A 19,288-nucleotide genomic window follows, 5' to 3' on the forward strand; every position below is an offset into this window, starting at 1 on the left:
ATAATTACGCAATAGCCTGTGAGATTTGTATGCATCAATACTATAGTTCTGAACAAGAACGATAAACCTCACAGAACTGAATAGGGAGCATTTGGTTTATTCTAATGTTTGTCAGGAACACTAAGTCCAAACGATCAAATTGTTCAACAAGATTTAGGCAAAACTATTTTTATCATGTCCCACGTTCCAAAACAACAAACTGCTCAGTGTCCAAATTTGCCACTGCTCGACCTTACATGCAGCGAAACAAATTAAGAAAGGGGTGGGGAAGGGCAACGAGTATCTGAAGGAAAATCCATAGCGAAATGCTATACATGTACTTCGAAAAATCCTCCCTTTTCCTTTTTTACGGGCCTGTGTCCAATGACAAACAAGTACATGTATAGCAATGCACACACACTCTCGCTTAAAAGAATTCTTTCAATAATTATGCGCACTTTTCACTTGTTCTTCTTATTTTTTATTAGCGATGTTTTCTGTACCATGAACCGTGTTTTTCTTAATTTTTGACACTGGCGGATTTCGAAGGGGGGAGGGTCGCCCGGCCTCCCCTTTGTGTCCATGATATACATAAGATTTAATAAATCATATTGCGGGTGTTTGTGTGTGTGCATGGTTATAGGTCCCTACCCAAACCCCAAACGGGTGGCCTCCCTTTCAAGACTTCTGGATCCGCCACTGAAAATCATCATTTTTGACTAAGAAGTCTCTCCATAGGGGTTGGTATGGAGCAGGGGGTATAGGATTGTATTATTTTAAAATTTTCGTAACAAGTTCGTATACGATCGATAGAGAGTACATTAATTAGAACATCAAATAGAACATGACTTACAACGGCACATGGAATCAATAAACTCTTGAAGCAAGTTCTTTTAATTAAATAAAATGTCAAAAAATTAGAATAATAAATTAATATTTTTCTTAAAAGAATGCAATACTTTTTTATGTGATCAATATTTTTAATATATATATATATATAAATTATATGCAAATGGTTATCAGTAATCCAGTTATTACATATGTAGAAACCTTTCCAAATAAAATATAAAACCCCAAAGCAAATAAAAATTGCACAAAAATAATCACAAAAATTCAAAGAGATCACTCGCCATAAAAGCCGACAACCCCAGTCACTAGATTCAGCTAAAATAACCCTACCCCGACCAAAAAGAATTATGTGTTTTTGACCTTTCGTGCTTCTCGTTTTTGTGTTGACCTTTGACTTGCTATGTGACGTCATAATGCATGTGACGTAATAAAAGTAAACAAATACTTGACTTTTGATTACACTTTTGTGTCTTTTTCACAATGGAATCGACAAACAACAACTATTCCCGAGAGTCACTGGTAGATTATTCGCCAGGTAGGTTAAAATACTTTAGTATTATCCATCTTTGTCATTCTCTCTAGGCCTAAACTGTAGAATCACATAGATTTTCATGATCCTACATTACTAAGAAAATCATATTGAATGATATTGCAGTAGCTCGTGAAATATTGGAAGTAATAAAACGTCAGAAGAGTGTCACTCCCAGCAGCTATACCCCCATGTCAGCTCGCTCAGTGGCCTCTGACAGAATCTTCCATCGAGGATCAGCTTTTGGATGCAGTCCCACGCCAGGGGAACAGAGTGGGAAAGTGTTTACATATGTCCCAACTCCACCCCTGACACCAAACTCCCAGGATACCAGACCATGCTCCAACCTGTCCAGAAAACTAGGGTACTCTCCTCCTCCAACCCATTATACTTCACACAACGAGGAGTTCGTGGATGTCAGCATTTCCATGGAAAGAGGATTGACCTACAAGTCTTATTCGTCTACCAAGCATCACCGTGAAAGTGAGAAACATGGATCATCTTTTTCATCTAGCTCCTTTTACGAGAACCAATATCAACAGGCATACACAGCCGAAAAACCACAAAGATTAAAAGCAAGCAGCTCAGGTAGAATTTTTAGTCCAAACCTAGGGCTAGAGATTGTTGGATCTAGAATTCCAGTCTCACCAGCTGCGGAAACTAATGCAACTGGAAAACGGCACCATAAACTAACCCAATCACTGCAAGTAGAGCATCGATTCGAAATCCAGGAGAATTATCCCCCGTCCTACTCTGGTACACCTACCACCGTGGATCAAGTGTTTCACATAAAGGAGCCCCCAGAAGGACAGAATAATGCTGATGGTAGGATCGTCTCAAAATATACAATGTTATAAAAGCCATTTCTTAAGTTACAAATGTGTCCTTCCATTTCTTTTTTCATGGAATAATTTATTGTACTCTGAAATTTAGCAATAGCTATAGATGTACTATTTGCATTTTTAAAAAATGTAATTATTTTAGTTCTAAGAGTTAAACAGCAGAAATCTATGCAGCTAATGAATGAAGAGAGACAAAGAATGTTGGAATCACGCAGTGAGAAGTTGTAAGTTAACTGCTAGGTTACATGTATTGCTTACAAGTATAGAAATAAACCTACTAAAATATAATAACATTGCGTTCAAAGATATTAAAATCTTAAAATGTTTCTGAACTTTTATTGTGTTTTAAAGCAGTGGCCACAAAGCCAAAGAGAAAAAATCCAAGAAAAAGAGTAAGGCTGAGAAACGCTCTCTGAAGGGTCTGACAGACCTACCCCCCATCCTCGACCAGAGGAAGAAACCTTACTTTCCCGAGGGCAAAAAGCAGAGAAGAGTAAAACCTGTCCCAAAAGTTTCCAAGAAAGATGAAGAATTCCTTAAAAAGATGGAACTCCAAATGGGATATAAGAATAAGCTACCTTCTATCAGCCCTGAGAACACAAGAATGTAAATGGTTAACTAACTGCTTACTAACATATATGGCAGCATATGACGAAAATTCTATTTGGATATGTGTGTTTGAAAAGGGGGGGGGGGGCAAAATATTGCAATATAATGATAATTCATTTAGTTAAATAGAAGATATCATTGAACAGTATTGTAGAGAAGTACATCATATGAGTGGAGATCATGTCCTTATGTATAATTTGTTGTAGAATAAATATGGTACTAGTGATCTTTGCACTAAATATATTTGTTAAATATTTAAACTTTGTATAAGGTGAAAATATCCTTATTGAAAACTTCGAGAAGTCATTATGAATTGAGAAGAAAGAGGATATGGATTATTCATATGTTGCTTATATGAGTCTGAAAAAAAAAATGTTCGAATTTTCAAATATACAGAGAAATATGCTGTTTGATATTTTTCCTTTCCAACAATTGTACATGTTTTCAAACCTTTGAAAAAATCTAAACACTTGTTCAAGAAATCAAACAGTACCTGTTTTATTACATATTGTTAGTAATCCATGAATAATTTATATAATTTATCATCCTCATTGTTTGAGGGAGCTTGTGAACTCGAAACCACAATGTTGTATATAGTATGATTAATTAAATACAAAACAGCCAACTACCGGTATATAATAAATTATTTTACTGCACAACTAATTTCAATATAAGCACAACCATTACAAAAATTAGCTGGATTTCTCCCTTAATACTGGATTCATTTCATTTGCATACTCTACAAAATGTAGGTAAAATTACAGAATCAAAAGCCCACTAACAGTGTACAATTTGTATACTGAAATACAAAAACTATTGCTTCAGCATCCAAAGGCAACAAATTCTTTGCATAAATCAGATGCAAAATATTGCAAAAAAAGATTTTAAAAAATTAATATCATAATGGTAGATTTACAAAAGTATAATTAAGTTTTAAAAATATGATAATTAGGATATTAATGACTAGAAGTGATGAGTATAAATAAAGAGTGAGTAAAATCCTAAATTTGTAGCCAAAGAGACAACAAGCCAAACTCAAAACATCTCAAAAATCTCGCAAAATAAGATTCAAAGCATAAACCTTAAGCAATGAAATGTATTACCCGCATGTGTTGTTTATAACTTTTGGCAAAAAGTGATAAAAATACTTGATACTCTATGATAAGAAATTCACACAGCTTTTAGTGAGTACAGATTCCATCATGACCACTACTGTATTTTCTGTCCTGGACATGGCTTTCACAGTTTATTCCTTGGATCAATGACGGATTCCTGACCCTGGTTAATGGCCGACTCCAGTAGTTTTTTAGTCTGTTCTATGGTGACCGAGATTCCCAGGGTGCTGAGAGGATCCGAGACGTAGCCATTCTTATCCACCTGTGGATACTGCAGTCTGCGTCTCAGTTCATCAATAGGAACACTGCTGCTTTGGGGGATAAAAACAAAAAAATTATTTACATGCTAATTATAGTTTTTCTCTCTTGTTGGGGAATGAAAACTTCATTGCTTAGTGGTAAATTTTATTCAACTTCCCAGGTTATATTTCTCAAGCAATACCGAAGCTTTTAGTGGGTGAACATGTACATGACAATTACATGGAAATGTTATTTACTTGAATAGAAAGGGTTTTAAAGGGAAACCGGGTAATTAAAGTGCAAGACATTTTTAATGGCTCTAACACAATATAGATAACACAAGATTTATTTTCATGTAGGTATTGAAAATTTTGGTTTCCTAACTTCAACATTATACCTATTCTTTGAAGCCTCCATTTCCCAGTGTGTACGTAGTGCCATCACATTGCCCGCTATGGGGGGCGTGGTTTCTCCCTCCCCAGGCTCGCTGGCCTCTTTAAGTGAAGTTATTCCTGTGTTGTTCAGGAGATCTGCTACCAGGGTTTGTTTACATTCCTCTAGGACTGGCACAATTTCCTTAAATTCAGGTCTGTCCTGTGTGAAAGGAAAAAATTTCAGATGATTAATCAAAAAATTTAGAACTTTTAAGAAAATTAATCAGAAAATGCATATCATTATTAATATAAAACTATCAGAATGGTCAACAGAATTTTGAAAGAGAAGCTCTTACATCAGCACAAGAATTCCAGCATCTCTGTAGTAAAGTGACAATGGGTTTTGGAAAGGTGACAGCAATAGGTGGTCGTGTTGTGTGGTATGCCATTTCTGCAGCAGCAGCAGCTTTTAAAAATAAATGTACAAGGAAATGAATTATGTAGTCAAACTGTAGCTGTGTATACAGGTACATGCTGACAACGTCTCAATTGTGCCAACTTAGAGAATATTTCTGTTAAACGATTTCATATTGGATGTTGACGTACATGTTTATTGTTTGATTTAAGTTGCATATGGCAACAAAATAGTTATTTCAGACTTCCATTCACAAGCTATGATTCTCTACACATAGATCTAAGTATGTGTATGTGCCTTCTTGTTGTTATTTTAGGTGTGTACCTGGTTTTAGATGTGCAAATGGAAGTTCTCCAGATAATAACTCCCAAATACACAGAGAGAAGCTGAACACATCAGCCTTGATGCTGTACTTAGTGCACTGAGTGAATATCTCCGGGGCCATCCATCGCAGGTTCTGATAGAAAATTCAAAATTGCAATATAGAAATACATTTTGCAGGTTTACAGGAAATATACGGTATATTGCAATACAAAGACAAACAATATCATATCGCAATACGTTTTTGTAATATCGATATACCGGCAAAATGCTTTGATTAAGGAATTTTATCATTTAATATAAGAACAAATGTAAGAAAGGTTTGTTATTAAGCCAAACAGTAAGACAGGAACTGTTTTATGAGTGTATTTCGAAGCAGAAATTTAACAAAACCAACAAGATTTTTTTTGTTTTGCTTACCTATCATAGTTATGTACATTCTGTATTTAAATTAAAGTTAATATAATAAGAAAAATGCCATTTTAATAACATTAAAAATATTGCAATACATATCGCAATATTTGGCCAATAGTTGCACATGAGATTGAAAATAAATAATGGAAAGGTTGACTGTGACTTAATTTTTACTTTGACATATCTATGGTATTTGAGATATCTAAGTTAGAGATACTGAAGTTTAACTGTAAGTAGAAATTTAAAAACAATACAAACCCCTGGCTGTTTTGTCATGTTATCCTCTTCTGAGAGAAGAAATCTTGATTCTGTAAAACAATAAAAATGAACCAGATATCAATCTTTGTGCTTCAAATCTGCTTTAAATTGTAAGAAATGCTATATCCGTAATTTGTTATATCTGTATGAAATTTGTTAAATTTAAATACACCATAGTAATCTTTTGTATTGTATTACCTCCAAAGTCAGCCACTACTGCATGTCCGTTCTCGTCCAATAAAATGTTGTGACTGTTTAAATCTCTGTGTATGATTGGCTGTGTCAGATTATGTAAATAAGCCATTCCTTTGGATACATCTGTCGCAATGGTCAATTTTGACTGCAAATCAATGAGTCTAAAAAACAAAATACAATAATGTGAGAAGTTTACCGGGTAATTCAAAATTAATGACAATTTTTTCTCATTTCAAGAAAGACATGCATATTTTGTAGTTGAGTCAATGCTGTGGTAGAAAAATATAAAAACCTCTTTTGTTCATGGAGAATACTGAAAAGTGAACCTCCGGCAACAAATTGGGTAACAATTGCAAAGTTCTACAAAAAAACCACATCAACCATACAGAGATACCTGTACTTGTAGCATTAAAAATACATGTAAATCTAAAATTCATGAAAAGATTAAGAAAAGGACTAATTTTTTTTTAAAACAAGAGTGACATAATGCTTCTTGTAAATTTCTTTTGAATTTGGTTTTAAAATGAACACTTACACTTGGATCATCCAAACTAGCACCCACAAAACTAATGACATAGGGACTATTTAGCCTGGACAGAATGGCTACTTCTCTACAGAACATGTCTACATCAGACTTACACCCAAAAGAGGAGGCCCGGTATCTGTGGAATATAAGGAAATACATTAAGTACACGTTTATACTTTCTGCACCTATAGTCAAGATATTCATACTGAGATTTAGGTACCCACTAAATACCAGTCTACTGTTAGAACAGAAGGTAAGATATGTGTAAAACAAAATGCAGTATGGGAAAAAAATTATGACCAATAAAAAATTACATTGTATACATGTACTAATTGCAATGATGCTGTTAAATCTCAACAATATATTGTTGAATATCAACAAAAAAAATTCATTTATAATTAATATTAATTAAGAGGTTGACCTTTTAATTGCCACAGTTTTTCCGAGACATTTTCCTTTATACACTTTGCCAAATGAGCCACTTCCTATTGGCTCTTGAAAATCTAAATCAGTGATTTGTAACTGGAAATTCCGAGGTAGAGATGAACGCAACTGTAACACATCAATCTTCTCTGAAATGAAAATACAACAATAAAAGGAAGATACCATGTTTAATAGCTTTATCAACTCAATAATCATTTTTTTTAATCTTGACAATCATTATGTATCCAAGAATAATTTTTTTAACTTGACAATTTTTGTACTTATAAAACCAGCATATGCATACATACATGTACATGTGCACCCTGTGTCTGCTTAAATTATGTCAACATAACTGGTATACCTTTGAGCAATCAGTCACCAAATTTTACAAGTCATATAGTGGTTTCTTCATAAACACATATTCATATGTACCCAGTATAGCACAACAACCAAACCTTTTCATCATTAAAGTCTATCTGGCTTTCATCATTCAAGGTGAATAAATAAGTTAATATTGATTAACAAGTAGTTTGCCTTCAAAGCAATCCTACCTCTGGTCATGCTTTTGAGTTTCCCCAGGGGGGAAGGGACAGACACATAGGACCCTTCTCCACCAGGCTGTGAGTAGTCCCCACAGGCTGACTCATCCTGTGGCCGTTTATGGTGCTTTAACAAGGTCACAATGGTGTCATGACCTACATGTACAACAAAAAAATCATAACACAGCTTTTTCAGGTAAACTTCCTACAAAATCTTCAAAATTGTTTGGAAAATGTTGAAATTCTCTAAAAGCATCTGTAAAATCTAAAACTGAAATAAATTCCTTTTATACACTCAATTAAACATGAATTGATTAATTGTAATACAAATCTTCATTACTTGAAGATTCATCCTGCTCTTTTGAGAGAAGTTTTTTACCTTGTTCATAGGCCCACATCAGTGGAGTCTGCTCCTCCTTTTTGTCGGTCCCTCCATTCATTTCAGAACATGCCACCAGATTCATGTCTGCCCCACACTCCAGCAGAAACTGGACCACCCTGATGTGACCATGGTAACAGGCACTGTGTAAAGCTGTCAAGTCATAACACAACATACATGTATTTCTAATCTAAATAAAATAATAATAAATTATACTTTAAAAATGTTCTTTATTGTACTTCTTGCATTTGCACTGGAACATTTGATACATGTATAGGTAACTCTTTTTTTTTCTTAATTTATAAATATAACCAACTGAAGTTACATGTAATGAATTTTTTCACAAGATACATGATATGTATTGACTTTTGCATGACAACAATATACTTTAAAACTTGACAATTTATTTGGGCATGCATGTATTATTAGTAAGGTAACATACCTGTGTGTCCATCCTTTCCTTGGTAATTAATATTAACATTAGGAAGCTCCAGAAGATATTTGATCAACTCCAGACTTCTCCCACTTGTACAGGCACTGCCAAAGGTAAATAACAAGTGAAAAATCAAAGAACTTATCCCATGTTGTAACTTAATTTCCATTGTTTGCACCTTGATTATTTTTCTTTAGAATAATCTGGTTTGTACATATCAGATGGGGGAAAATGCAAAATCTTAAATCCTTAACAATGATATACAAAATATTTCATTATTTTTTCAAGAGTTCGTTAAACTTTAGGCTCCTACCAGTAATCTAGCTCTGACAGAAGTACAAACCTGTGAAGGGGTGTCTCACTAAAGATATTCTCCTTTGCCAGGCTATCACACCCAGTAACAGAGATCAAATGTTTCACTATCTCTACTTTACCACTGTAACAGGCCCTACAACAAAAGATAAAACAGGTGATATTTCATAATAAAATGGGATAAGTGAAAAGCTAAGTCTAGGAGAGACATTATTGCTTTTCTGAATCTGGGGTCAAAGGTTAAGGTCAAATGTTGGTTAAAAAGGGTTCAGGGGTGTGCAATTAGAAAAATCAATTACTAGCCTATGGGCTAGTGGCAGCTATAAAGTTACTAGCCCCAAGTGAAAAGTTACTAGCCCAAATATAAGTGCAAAAATTAAAATAAAAAAACTATTTGTTGAAAAGAAATTAATTTTTGAAAAAGTCGCGGTACTGAGGTCATTCTTTTTAAAATTAAAATTTATTTCTCACTATGAAATTAAGTCATGTATAAATTATAATGAAAGAAGATTAAAATGAATTTAAATAAACTATCTTCCCTTTTTCTGAACATTGCACAAGCTCATTTAGAATGAAATTTAATTCATTTTGTTTTCATCTTAAATCATTAAATACACTATAAATATATTTTATGTGAGTCACAAAACACTTATCTTTCAGTTGATTGAGGGATCGTATATAATTTAATGAGATATCTGCATGTATTTACCATAAACAAAAGAACAGAGGAAATTCGGATTAGGAAAAAAACGATCGTTTTTGAAGTAAATAAGTCAGGTAGTGCTGCAAAACAGATAAGTTTATGGAGATTTATTGAGAGTAGGAGCACGTTGTCAGAAAAATTTTCACTGGTTGGGAATATGATAGGAAAAACGAGTGAAAATACAGGTTGTGCTTTTCATGTATTGCGTGTGTAGTTATAATTTTGACTAGCCCGACGGGCTACCTCCATGCAGAAAATCACTAGCCCGACCCCAAAAAGTGGTAGCCCCGGGCGTCGGGCGATGCTAATTGCACACCCCTGGGGTTATTTTTACATGTGACATATTTTATGATGATACATCTATATTCCAAATATGGATCATAATTCCTATGATCTACCTCAAAAAATAAAACAGGGGTTTTGCCCAGAAAATTTTGAATTGGGATAAGAGTCTAGTAAACCAATGTCTCTCTTCACTTGACGAAATATAAATCATTTAGATTAAGTTTCGGTGTCAGAACTTTTTTTTAGTGCATGGAAGATGAATGTGTGTACATACAGATGTAGAGGTGTGTCCCCGTAGATGTTGCATACGTGTGGCAGTGCCTGTTTCTCCAACAGATAACTAAGGACGGTCAGGTGACCAGATTTACAACAGAAATGGATCGGATAGTGTTCTTCATCATCCTTAACATTGACTGAAAATGAAATCATTAACATATTAAAAATACAAGAAATAAACTTATAATTTATACTGATAATGATTTATAGATGGAAAAAAAGTGACATGCTATAATTGTAGATAAATAATGAAAAGTTCTGGTTATTTTCTTTAGCAATTTTTTGTTTTCATACTGTATATAATGTATTTTGTTTCCTTTTCAAGAATTTATGAAAATAAATAAATAATTATTACATCTTTAACAACTTGAAATAATAAAGATGTAATCGACCAAAAGAGAAATTTCATGATTTAAGATAGTAAACATGTATTTTTCTACTTCACATAACTATCTCAATCTGGAAAGCCTAGAATACAAATACAAGAGAAGATCAAATTTTTAATGTATTAAGATGTAATAAATGGTCACCTTCTGCGGGCTGTTGTGGAGCCTCTACCAGGAGTTTGGTGATGTTTAAGTGACCTCGGGAGCAGGCCAGGTGTAATGGACGGTCCCCCACTCCCCCAGAGGCATTTACGTCAGCCCCGTGTGACACCAGCAAACTCACCACCTACAAAAATGTCCCTAAAATTTGGTTTCCATAAAAAATGCATATAACATGTGTTGCGCCTCCCACCTCGGGAGAGAGTGGGGCAACTGTGTGGGCTTTCCACTCTCGTATGTTAACTTATAAATTAATAATTAAGTCAGGATAAAAGTTCAACAAATAAAATTTATTTACACTATGTACAATTAAATGTAAGTATTGTTATAATAAAAATCACAATACAATATATATCAGTCTCTTATAAAGTGAAGTCACTCCCACAACCCGTAGGTAAAATCTAAATTTCCCAAAATAATTATAAAAATTAGCTACTTGTACTAAAATATACTTTCCTTGGTTTAATATAATTTATTTATGCCTATTCTGTAAGACCTATATAGTTTTAATAATAAATTGTAACTCCCATAAATTCTCCCATAAGTTTTCCCGTCGATGGGTCTCCCACTCTACTTATGGGTCTCCCACAGGGATATCTCAGCGTCTCAATTTAATATAACTTGACTAATATAATTACCCATCTGGTCTGCATAGGGTCTGCCATCCCTTTAAATGACTGCCAATGATGGGAGTTTCATACTAATCTGGAGGCTTAAATCCTCCCCAGCAGACGAATTTTCGCTTCTTTATATACCTTTACTGTACCCACTGGTAACCTCAATTAGCCAATTGCCGGAATGACCCTACGCCACTTCCGGTATAAACAAATCAGGGAAAGTGCACGCAGAGAAGTTTTCTAATAGAAAATCATTACTAACCATACAAAATGGGATTTTATCTACCAAAATACGATAAGTACAAGTAGCTATTACGTTATTAAGTTGATTTAAACAATGACAATACAATGTTCAAAGACGAAACGTGATAATTGACTTCAAACATGCTATCGAGATCGAGACCGGGTCGAAATACAGTGAACCCGATTCCAAAACAATATACGATGGACAGCATATAACTTATATCTTTTACAACTTTTTATCAATTATTTAAAAACAAACAATCACGTACATATCAATATGCTGATAACAACTGCATACGCTGCGAGTGATCAATGAAATACACAACAGTGATGAAACGAATTTCGTAACACATGTTTTAGCAGATTATGTCAGATTTTACATTTGTTCCTGTATTCAAGGAATATTTTCATTTGATCAAGTTTGTAATTACTTAATTTTTTATGCATAGGTATTTACAGTGTATTTAATAGATGTTTCATTATAACTTACCTTATCATTGCCAAAGTTGCAAGCTATATGCAGAGGTGTAAAATTTACAGCATCCTGTATGTTGATTTTGGCTCCATTGTCTAACAGTATTTCAGCAATCTAGACCAAAGACAAAAAAATGTCAATGTTTGCAAACAGTGCACTTTATCAAGTTTAATTTCTGATGCCAGTCAACTCTTTGAAAATTTATTAAGAAAGCTTCAGCATAATAAAGGTAATTCATTTTTTTTTCCTTTTTGAAATGATATAAATTGCTGAACAAAATTGTTTTGGTCTTGACGTTACAAGTATGAAATACCACCTCCTGAAATCCACACATGGCTGCTATGTGTAAGGCTGTAAGGCCACTGTTGCCAGCCAGATTCACATCAATACTAGGGTTCTCCAGCAGACACAACACACATTCTGAATCCCCCTATAATAATTTTTGTCAATGTAGAACATTCTTTTATATCTCCCTTTGTCTCATTAAAAAAAAAGATGTAGTGCTTGACATAAAAACACACAATACATAAAATCTCATGATTTTTTATATGCCTTTATTATTGTTCTATTTCTGTCCTACCCTGTAAGTGGAAAGCTGTCAATGGTCTCTTACTGAAGTTATGTTTTGTTGGGTTTTTTTTGTGTGTAATTATTTCAACTCTATTTTTGACCTACCCTGTATGCTGCCAGGTGGAGAGCTGTAAACTGTCTCTTACTAAGACTATCCGGTTTCAATCCCTTTTCCAGCAGGAATTTGATCAGAGATCTACTACCTGAATAAAATTAAGAAGTTAAAAATAAAAACAAATAACAAACCTGTTTATAAAGCATTGCTTAATGTGAGGATCTAATCTGCCTGAATTATACTTCAAACAGTACCGAGTGGTGAAAAAGGCACCTAGATTTTGCAAAATGATACTTAGTGAAAATGGCACTTGGTGAAAATGGCATTTGGTGAAAATGGATATTGAATCTAAATCATACAATTATTGTAAAACACGTAAGTTTTACCCCATCCCCCTCCTGTATAATATAAATGATATTTGATATCTTACTTAATGAATCATGACAAGGAGATTATAAAGATCTGAAAAACTTGAAACCCATCAAATCCTTCTTTTAAACTGCAGTAGATGAATTTTCTTTTTGACCTTTTTTACACTTAAACAAGATACACATACACAATACTTACCTCCATAAGCACCAACTATGTGTAATAAATTCAGCCCTCCATCCGTCTTCTCATTTATGTTTTCTTCTGTGATTAGATCTACTACTTTGTTGTAATCTCCTTTCCTAAATATTAAAGATATACACATGTACATATAAACCTGGAAATATCTCATGACACAAATTAGTTTCAAAAATGATCATAACTCCTTCATAAGTCAGTGTTTACAGAGTTGTTGAATGTTCATATATAAATTAGTAGCCCATATGCTCTCTCAAGCAATTTCAAAAGGCTTTGTGAATTATTCTGTTAAAAATTTATTAAGTGTATATAAAACCACAAAAGAATTTTTTGTATACTGACCCACAAGCCAGTTGTATTTCTGTCCAATCCTTTTCATTGGGACGCAGGTCCTCTATTGCTCTTGATCGAAACAAGGAATAACTTTCACTGATCTTCTTTTTCAGCTCATCTGTGTTTAATAACAATTTAATTTCAGATCAAATCTCCAAACTTTACACTATCACACAATGGTAGATTAACATCAATGATCAAATTAAAAAAAACTGAATAAAAAGTAAAAAAAAAAAAAATGAATTAATATATACCAGCACAAGACACTGTTGGTCTTGATTTAAAGTTCCCCATGTTTTTCTTCTGTAACCATCACTTCTTTAGGATCTGGAACACATGGAAATGGCACTCCCTTTTCATCCAAAATCTTGCATTATAATGATATAGTCCTACTGGAAAACAGGATATAATTATCACATATTACAAAAGATAATAAATATTTTTTCTAGTCTTATGTTATCTCCAGATTTTGAGGTTAAATAAATGGGGTAAAGATTCTGTACAGTTTTTGTGCGACTTAATCAAGGTCTTTATCATATCACATATATACTGTTATTTTGTTTATGATACAAGTCATCAAAAACAGTAATAAAATGTTGATATTTAAGCAGATGGGGACATTTTATTTCTATATGCCTCTAGATTTAGATGGAGAGCACCGATCATGTCCTATGATCAAAACATGAGCTTAGTCGAATTGGTCTGAAACGTCAATAATTCTAAGAATATCAAATGCATCTTTCTGAAAACGTATCAGTGGACATGAAAAGTAATTGTTCTACGTATATTTAGAAATATTTACCCCATATTTCACTCTAGATTATGAATGTTTTATTGTTTACCGAAGACAGATATGTTTTGGGCTGCAACACACTTCAACATCGAACCCGATGCTCTTAACGAGATCGAGTTGAACCCGATGTAAATTCCGTATATGCTCTGCAAAAATAAGTACTGTATGTATGTTATTAAACATACTAGCTCAAAATGAAATAGGACAAAAGAAGTTTTAACAATTTTTATCGTATTTATATGTAAAACAAGAAGACAGAAATTAATTTAAATGTCAAATTTATATAGGTCATTAGGAAACAACTTTTAACAAAATCTTTTGCTTATCAAAATATAAATTTTCGTCGTCAGTGATTTTTTTTCACAATGGAATTTATGACTTTTATCTAGATCTGATCAGATTAAGGCCATGACTAAAATCGACATTTTAAGAAGAGCCCACAAAACATTTTGTGCAACGGCTTAAAAATGACTTTTTAAAACTAAATTAAAACCCAACTATTCGTTTTTCTTATACAATTGAGAACCCATCCTTTCTTTATTTTCTGAGTTTTTTTATGCAATTACTTATTTTATACCATTTTGATTGCAATAACAGTACTAAGTATATTATGTCAAATGCCAGCAATTTAATCCATATTGGAAATAACCCATACTGATTTTCATGAGCTATCTTTGGGCTTAGGCATATATACAGTATAAATGTACATACGATTTAAATAAAACATGATATGATTTACAATGTATAACTAAACCTTTTCTAAAATCTATTTCTTCAAATCATGTTTATCTAGGTTTTTGTTGGTTACTTACCAAGCTATGTTCACTTCCAAAGGCATTACGGAATCGCGGGAAGGGGGGGGGGTATACAGTACAAAATAAAAATGCTTTTGTGACCTAAAAAATAATGTTCCATGAATTTTTTTTTTCTGCATGTCAAGGAATAACATCCCCATCAATCACAAGTGCATTTTAAATTCGATCATTTTTGTAAATAATTCTTGTTATTCATACATTCAATTATATTTTTTTGGTCGATTACAAATTATACATTGTAATTTTCATCTTTCATGAACAGCTGTTGGGTGGTATAACATCTAACTTAACAATTCTATGTCCCATATCTTCTAAGCAATCTACGGCCACGTTAATTATGTCTTTCATGTCTAGTATAAAACGCACTGAAATGGGATACCACATGCTCCATCTATCTCCATCAAGGAAAGAAATGAATAATCAAATAATTATTTGCACCAATAGAGTTTCTTTATAACTCTTTATGGATTTGATAAGATCAAATGTAACGTCTTAAGTGTGTAGTTGAGGGAAGTTGTCTTCATACGATAAACGATGCAGTGGAAATACTGTGTAATTTGGAACTTTTGGCTAATATTGGTAAAAAATTATTTTTTTTTATATATATGAAAATATATATTAGTACTTTTTATATTAGTTATTTTTTGAGTAAACACTTAATTGTGATATACATATACTATGAAAAAATACATGATATATAATACTATGGATAATTCTTCATTCAATATAATTTTTTTGATATTTCAGCTCATACTCGAGGTTGACATCGTGTTCGGTGTGGTAAGACATTTTTTAAAAATCACATTATTTCCACAAATCTTAAATGATCTTAGGTTACTTTTAGTATTTAAACTACACACGTGCACTTATTTCACCATAGAGGTATCAGCGTATCAGAAAGGGGGGGGGGTTAATAAAATTATAATGGACTCGATTTATCTACTTCGAACACTCTTCAGGAGAGTTTAAAGGTACTTGGACACAGATGTGAAGTTCATATTTTCTCATTTTTTCTGTATAATATCACGAATTATATACATGTATTTTAATAGCATTTCACACAAAAATTAATTTAAAATCTTATTTCATTTAAAAGTTATTAAAACTTCAAATTTTTTGGCGGGTTTGATTGACACATCCTTGCACTTTCACAAATTTTAACCTTATTCTTAATCCTAAGGAAAAGTGGCAATTTTGATGTGTATTAATGAGAAATATTAAAACTTTTATCAAGAAAAATAATTTTATTCAGAGTAGAAATGTTAGAAAGCAAAACACCTTCACAAGTATCGTCGTTCCGAAAGAGATGCGTACAGAGTTTAGCAAATCGAGCACACTCGTGTTATGTACACAGTTTTTGTAAACAGGGCTTGAGTTCTGTTATTGTTTATATTTAGAATTCACTGGGTTTTATATATATCTGCTTACCACAACTGCACGGACTGACAATATATTGTGTTTTTGTTTTGCTTTCGAACATGTCTACTCTGAATTTTCTGGATTATAGTATTAATAGTTTTCATTTATACAAAACAAGATTGCCACTTTTCCTAAGGATTAAGAATAAAATTAAATTTGTGAGAGTGCAAGGATATGTCAATCAAACCCGCCGAAAAATTTGAAATTTCAATATCTTTTAAATGAAATAAGATTTTAAATTAATTTTTGTGTGAAATGCTATTAAAATATATACATGTAAGTCGTAATATTATGGAGAAAATAATAACTTCAAATCTGTGTCCAAGTACCTTTAAAGTACGATCTGAGATGTCTGTTTTTGAATTTTAAAAGTTAAACCAAAACATTTACGAATGACATGAACGAATTTCAGTGAGAACGTACATGCAAGACAAGAGGTCCAGGGGCCATATCGCTCATCTGAGCAGTTTGGAAAAAGTCAGTTAGTATATATTGAAAAGCTTAAATGCATACGTGGTCCCCATCTACCCCTGAAATGGGGTATGGTTTGAACAAATTTGAATCTACACTAATTAAGGATGCTTACATATCTATTCTGACTACTTCTGAGTTTTTCCCTACAAGTTTGAACTTTTATTGTGACCCCACCCTACCCATGAGGGTAATGATTGAATTAAACTTATATCTTCACCATCTGAGGATGTTTTCACATAAATTTGACCAATCATTACCTTGCTGTTCTTTAGAAGAAAATTTTTGAACATATTTCTTATATATTCTGATGAAAAACTCTGATCGTCTATTTTGGCCCCACCCTTCCCCCGGGGGTCATGATTTGAAAAAATTCAAATCTACACTATCTGAGGATGATTCCACACGAGTTTCATCTTTCCTGTCTCATTGGTTCTTGAGATTTTTTAATGCTATTGATTTTTCACTATCTCGTAATTATCTCCCCCTGGCCCTTCATTTGAAGAATTAAACTTGAAATCCCTTCACCAATGGACACTCTGTGCTAAGTTTGGTTGAAATTGGCCCTGTGGTTCTGGAGAAGATAAAATTCTGGAAAAAAGTTTAGGTACAACGACGACGACAACTACACACAAAGGACAAATTTTGATCAGAAAAGCCCATTAGCTAAAAAAAAAATGTGCCCAGAAAGAAAGAAATAGGTGAAGGAAAAAGAAATCAGAGAAAACTTTATTTCTATTCATTGAAAAAAAAATATGGTGCGGATTTCTTTAGTTTGGTAAACTAACCAAAGTTTAGCACAAGATCGAGACAATGAAGGCATATACAATAAATTTTCAGTTATATCCTTCGAAAGAAAACACTGTCTCATCAAAAACTTTCCTATATTCTACAGCATATGAAAACCAGCGGATTGAACTTCAAAGTTTGCCCCCCTGTGATGCCAGAACTTGCCGAGGAGGGCCCTTGTGAGAGAAAGCAATGCCCCGTTTTAAACAGTCCGTGTAAAAGGAGGGGAAGAATCTGCTGTCTTACCAAAAACCAGCGCTGTCGACGTTGCATGAAACCCGACGTCCAGGCAACAGCCTCAAGGGAAATGGGATTTCAAATTAATATAAAACCCTGAATTCTGGTTAGATTTATCGTAATGCTGTACACATTTGCCTAATACAATGTTGATAGAAGAAAATGCAATAAAGCATATGACAAAACACAAAGCTCATAGCTGTGTTGGTTTTAAAATGTTCGTAGGAATTCGTAATGCGGTAGCTATTTCAGTGCGGTTTTTGGTGGGGGTGGAGATACAACTATCATTTTCAGCAGTTTATATGGGGCATTACTATGCAAAACAAACTTGTCATGAAAGAATAGGCCTTTTTCTCAAAATAAATAACTTTAGGTTGGGCGAACAGTCACCCCCCCCCCCCCCACGCTATATTTATATGCTAAAAAATTTTATAGACTAAAAAAATCTATTTTTCTTTATAATGTGTACTGATAGGGTCACAAAGTGCATGCAGGAGGAAGAACACAGGGACAGCAAGAGAGAGCCAAGGTCAATAACCAAGAAATAGGGTCAAGGTGTCAAAAGGACTGACAATATGTGGGATCAAAGTTAGCTGTTCCGTCATATTGTCGCCCCTTAATCTTGAATTGCCGGCTTCCCTCCCTTGTATTATCCCAATTCGTTCCTTTTTCCTCGCTAAGAACGCAGCAAGTGGCTATTCAATGTTGATGCATAAACAGATAAATGAGTCTAGCCTGCATCATGGAATATGCCAGCAAAGCAATTGCTATTCATAACGCCATGTTCACTGAAAAATATTTCTTAAATATCCTCCACTTTTAGCAGAAGCAGGGGACAAAAAGTAGTGGGATTTCCAAATCACTTCAATAAATGAAAAGTGTTTGAGATATGAGCTGTACTTGTATATTGAAAAGAAAGACAAAGGACAAATTCCTTTCATTAACAGTTCACATGATAAAAGGTATCAATGACAGATATACATGTATGTACCTGGCAAAGTGATCATTAGGTGTCCCTCTGCTCTGATCAAATGATCTGTGTAATGAACAAAGGCACCTCCCCCTTAACTTGTCCATTAACAAATGTGCTTGACTACCTGGCCTATTTCTCAGGTTCCCTAAAGCATTAGGAACTTGTACCTTGGCATATGTTCATGTACTTTCAGTACTTAAGACTTTACATTGCAAGTAGGGCTGGGTATTGACCCGAGATTTCGTATTGCGATATATTGCGATATTTTAAACCGTATTGCGATATGTATTGCAATATTTTACAAACAACACAGATAAATGTAATTGCGTGGTAATAAAATATAAACAAAGGTGATGCAAGATAACCTAGC

The 19,288-nt window shown here is 33.5% G+C and overlaps 2 protein-coding genes across 3 annotated transcripts; one reads left to right on the forward strand and one right to left on the reverse strand.

Annotated features, from left to right (window-relative positions):
• The first annotated feature begins 1,237 nt into the window (after positions 1-1,237).
• On the forward strand, positions 1,238-3,358 carry LOC134254609 (uncharacterized). Its single transcript, XM_062737138.1, has 4 exons — positions 1,238-1,363; positions 1,484-2,182; positions 2,342-2,423; positions 2,551-3,358. Exons 1-4 carry the CDS (start codon positions 1,309-1,311, stop codon positions 2,807-2,809), a joined length of 1,095 nt encoding a protein of 364 aa, XP_062593122.1. The 5' UTR covers positions 1,238-1,308; the 3' UTR covers positions 2,810-3,358.
• An 84-nt stretch (positions 3,359-3,442) lies between these two features.
• Positions 3,443-14,321, reverse strand: LOC134254608 (serine/threonine-protein kinase TNNI3K-like). 2 transcript variants are annotated; one of them, XM_062737136.1, is made up of 22 exons: positions 14,224-14,321; positions 13,676-13,813; positions 13,431-13,539; positions 13,089-13,192; positions 12,572-12,669; positions 12,213-12,326; positions 11,912-12,010; positions 10,547-10,688; positions 10,015-10,153; positions 8,784-8,888; positions 8,450-8,544; positions 8,008-8,160; positions 7,641-7,784; positions 7,088-7,238; positions 6,676-6,802; positions 6,433-6,500; positions 6,144-6,301; positions 5,946-5,995; positions 5,277-5,409; positions 4,894-5,003; positions 4,561-4,757; positions 3,443-4,231 (listed from the first exon to the last, which is right to left on the reverse strand). In XM_062737136.1, exons 2-22 carry the CDS (start codon positions 13,713-13,715, stop codon positions 4,048-4,050), a joined length of 2,520 nt encoding a protein of 839 aa, XP_062593120.1. In that variant the 5' UTR covers positions 13,716-13,813; positions 14,224-14,321; the 3' UTR covers positions 3,443-4,047. The 2 variants fall into 2 exon arrangements, with proteins under 2 accessions (XP_062593120.1, XP_062593121.1); XM_062737137.1 differs by having other exon boundaries at positions 13,676-13,810; positions 14,224-14,273.
• Between the last annotated feature and the right edge of the window lie 4,967 nt (positions 14,322-19,288).

The sequence above is a fragment of the Saccostrea cucullata genome, unplaced genomic scaffold (genome assembly GCF_032062105.1).
Source record: "Saccostrea cucullata isolate Sc308-1 unplaced genomic scaffold, CSIRO_AGI_Scuc_v1 ctg354, whole genome shotgun sequence".
Classification (NCBI taxonomy): domain Eukaryota; kingdom Metazoa; phylum Mollusca; class Bivalvia; order Ostreida; family Ostreidae; genus Saccostrea; species Saccostrea cuccullata.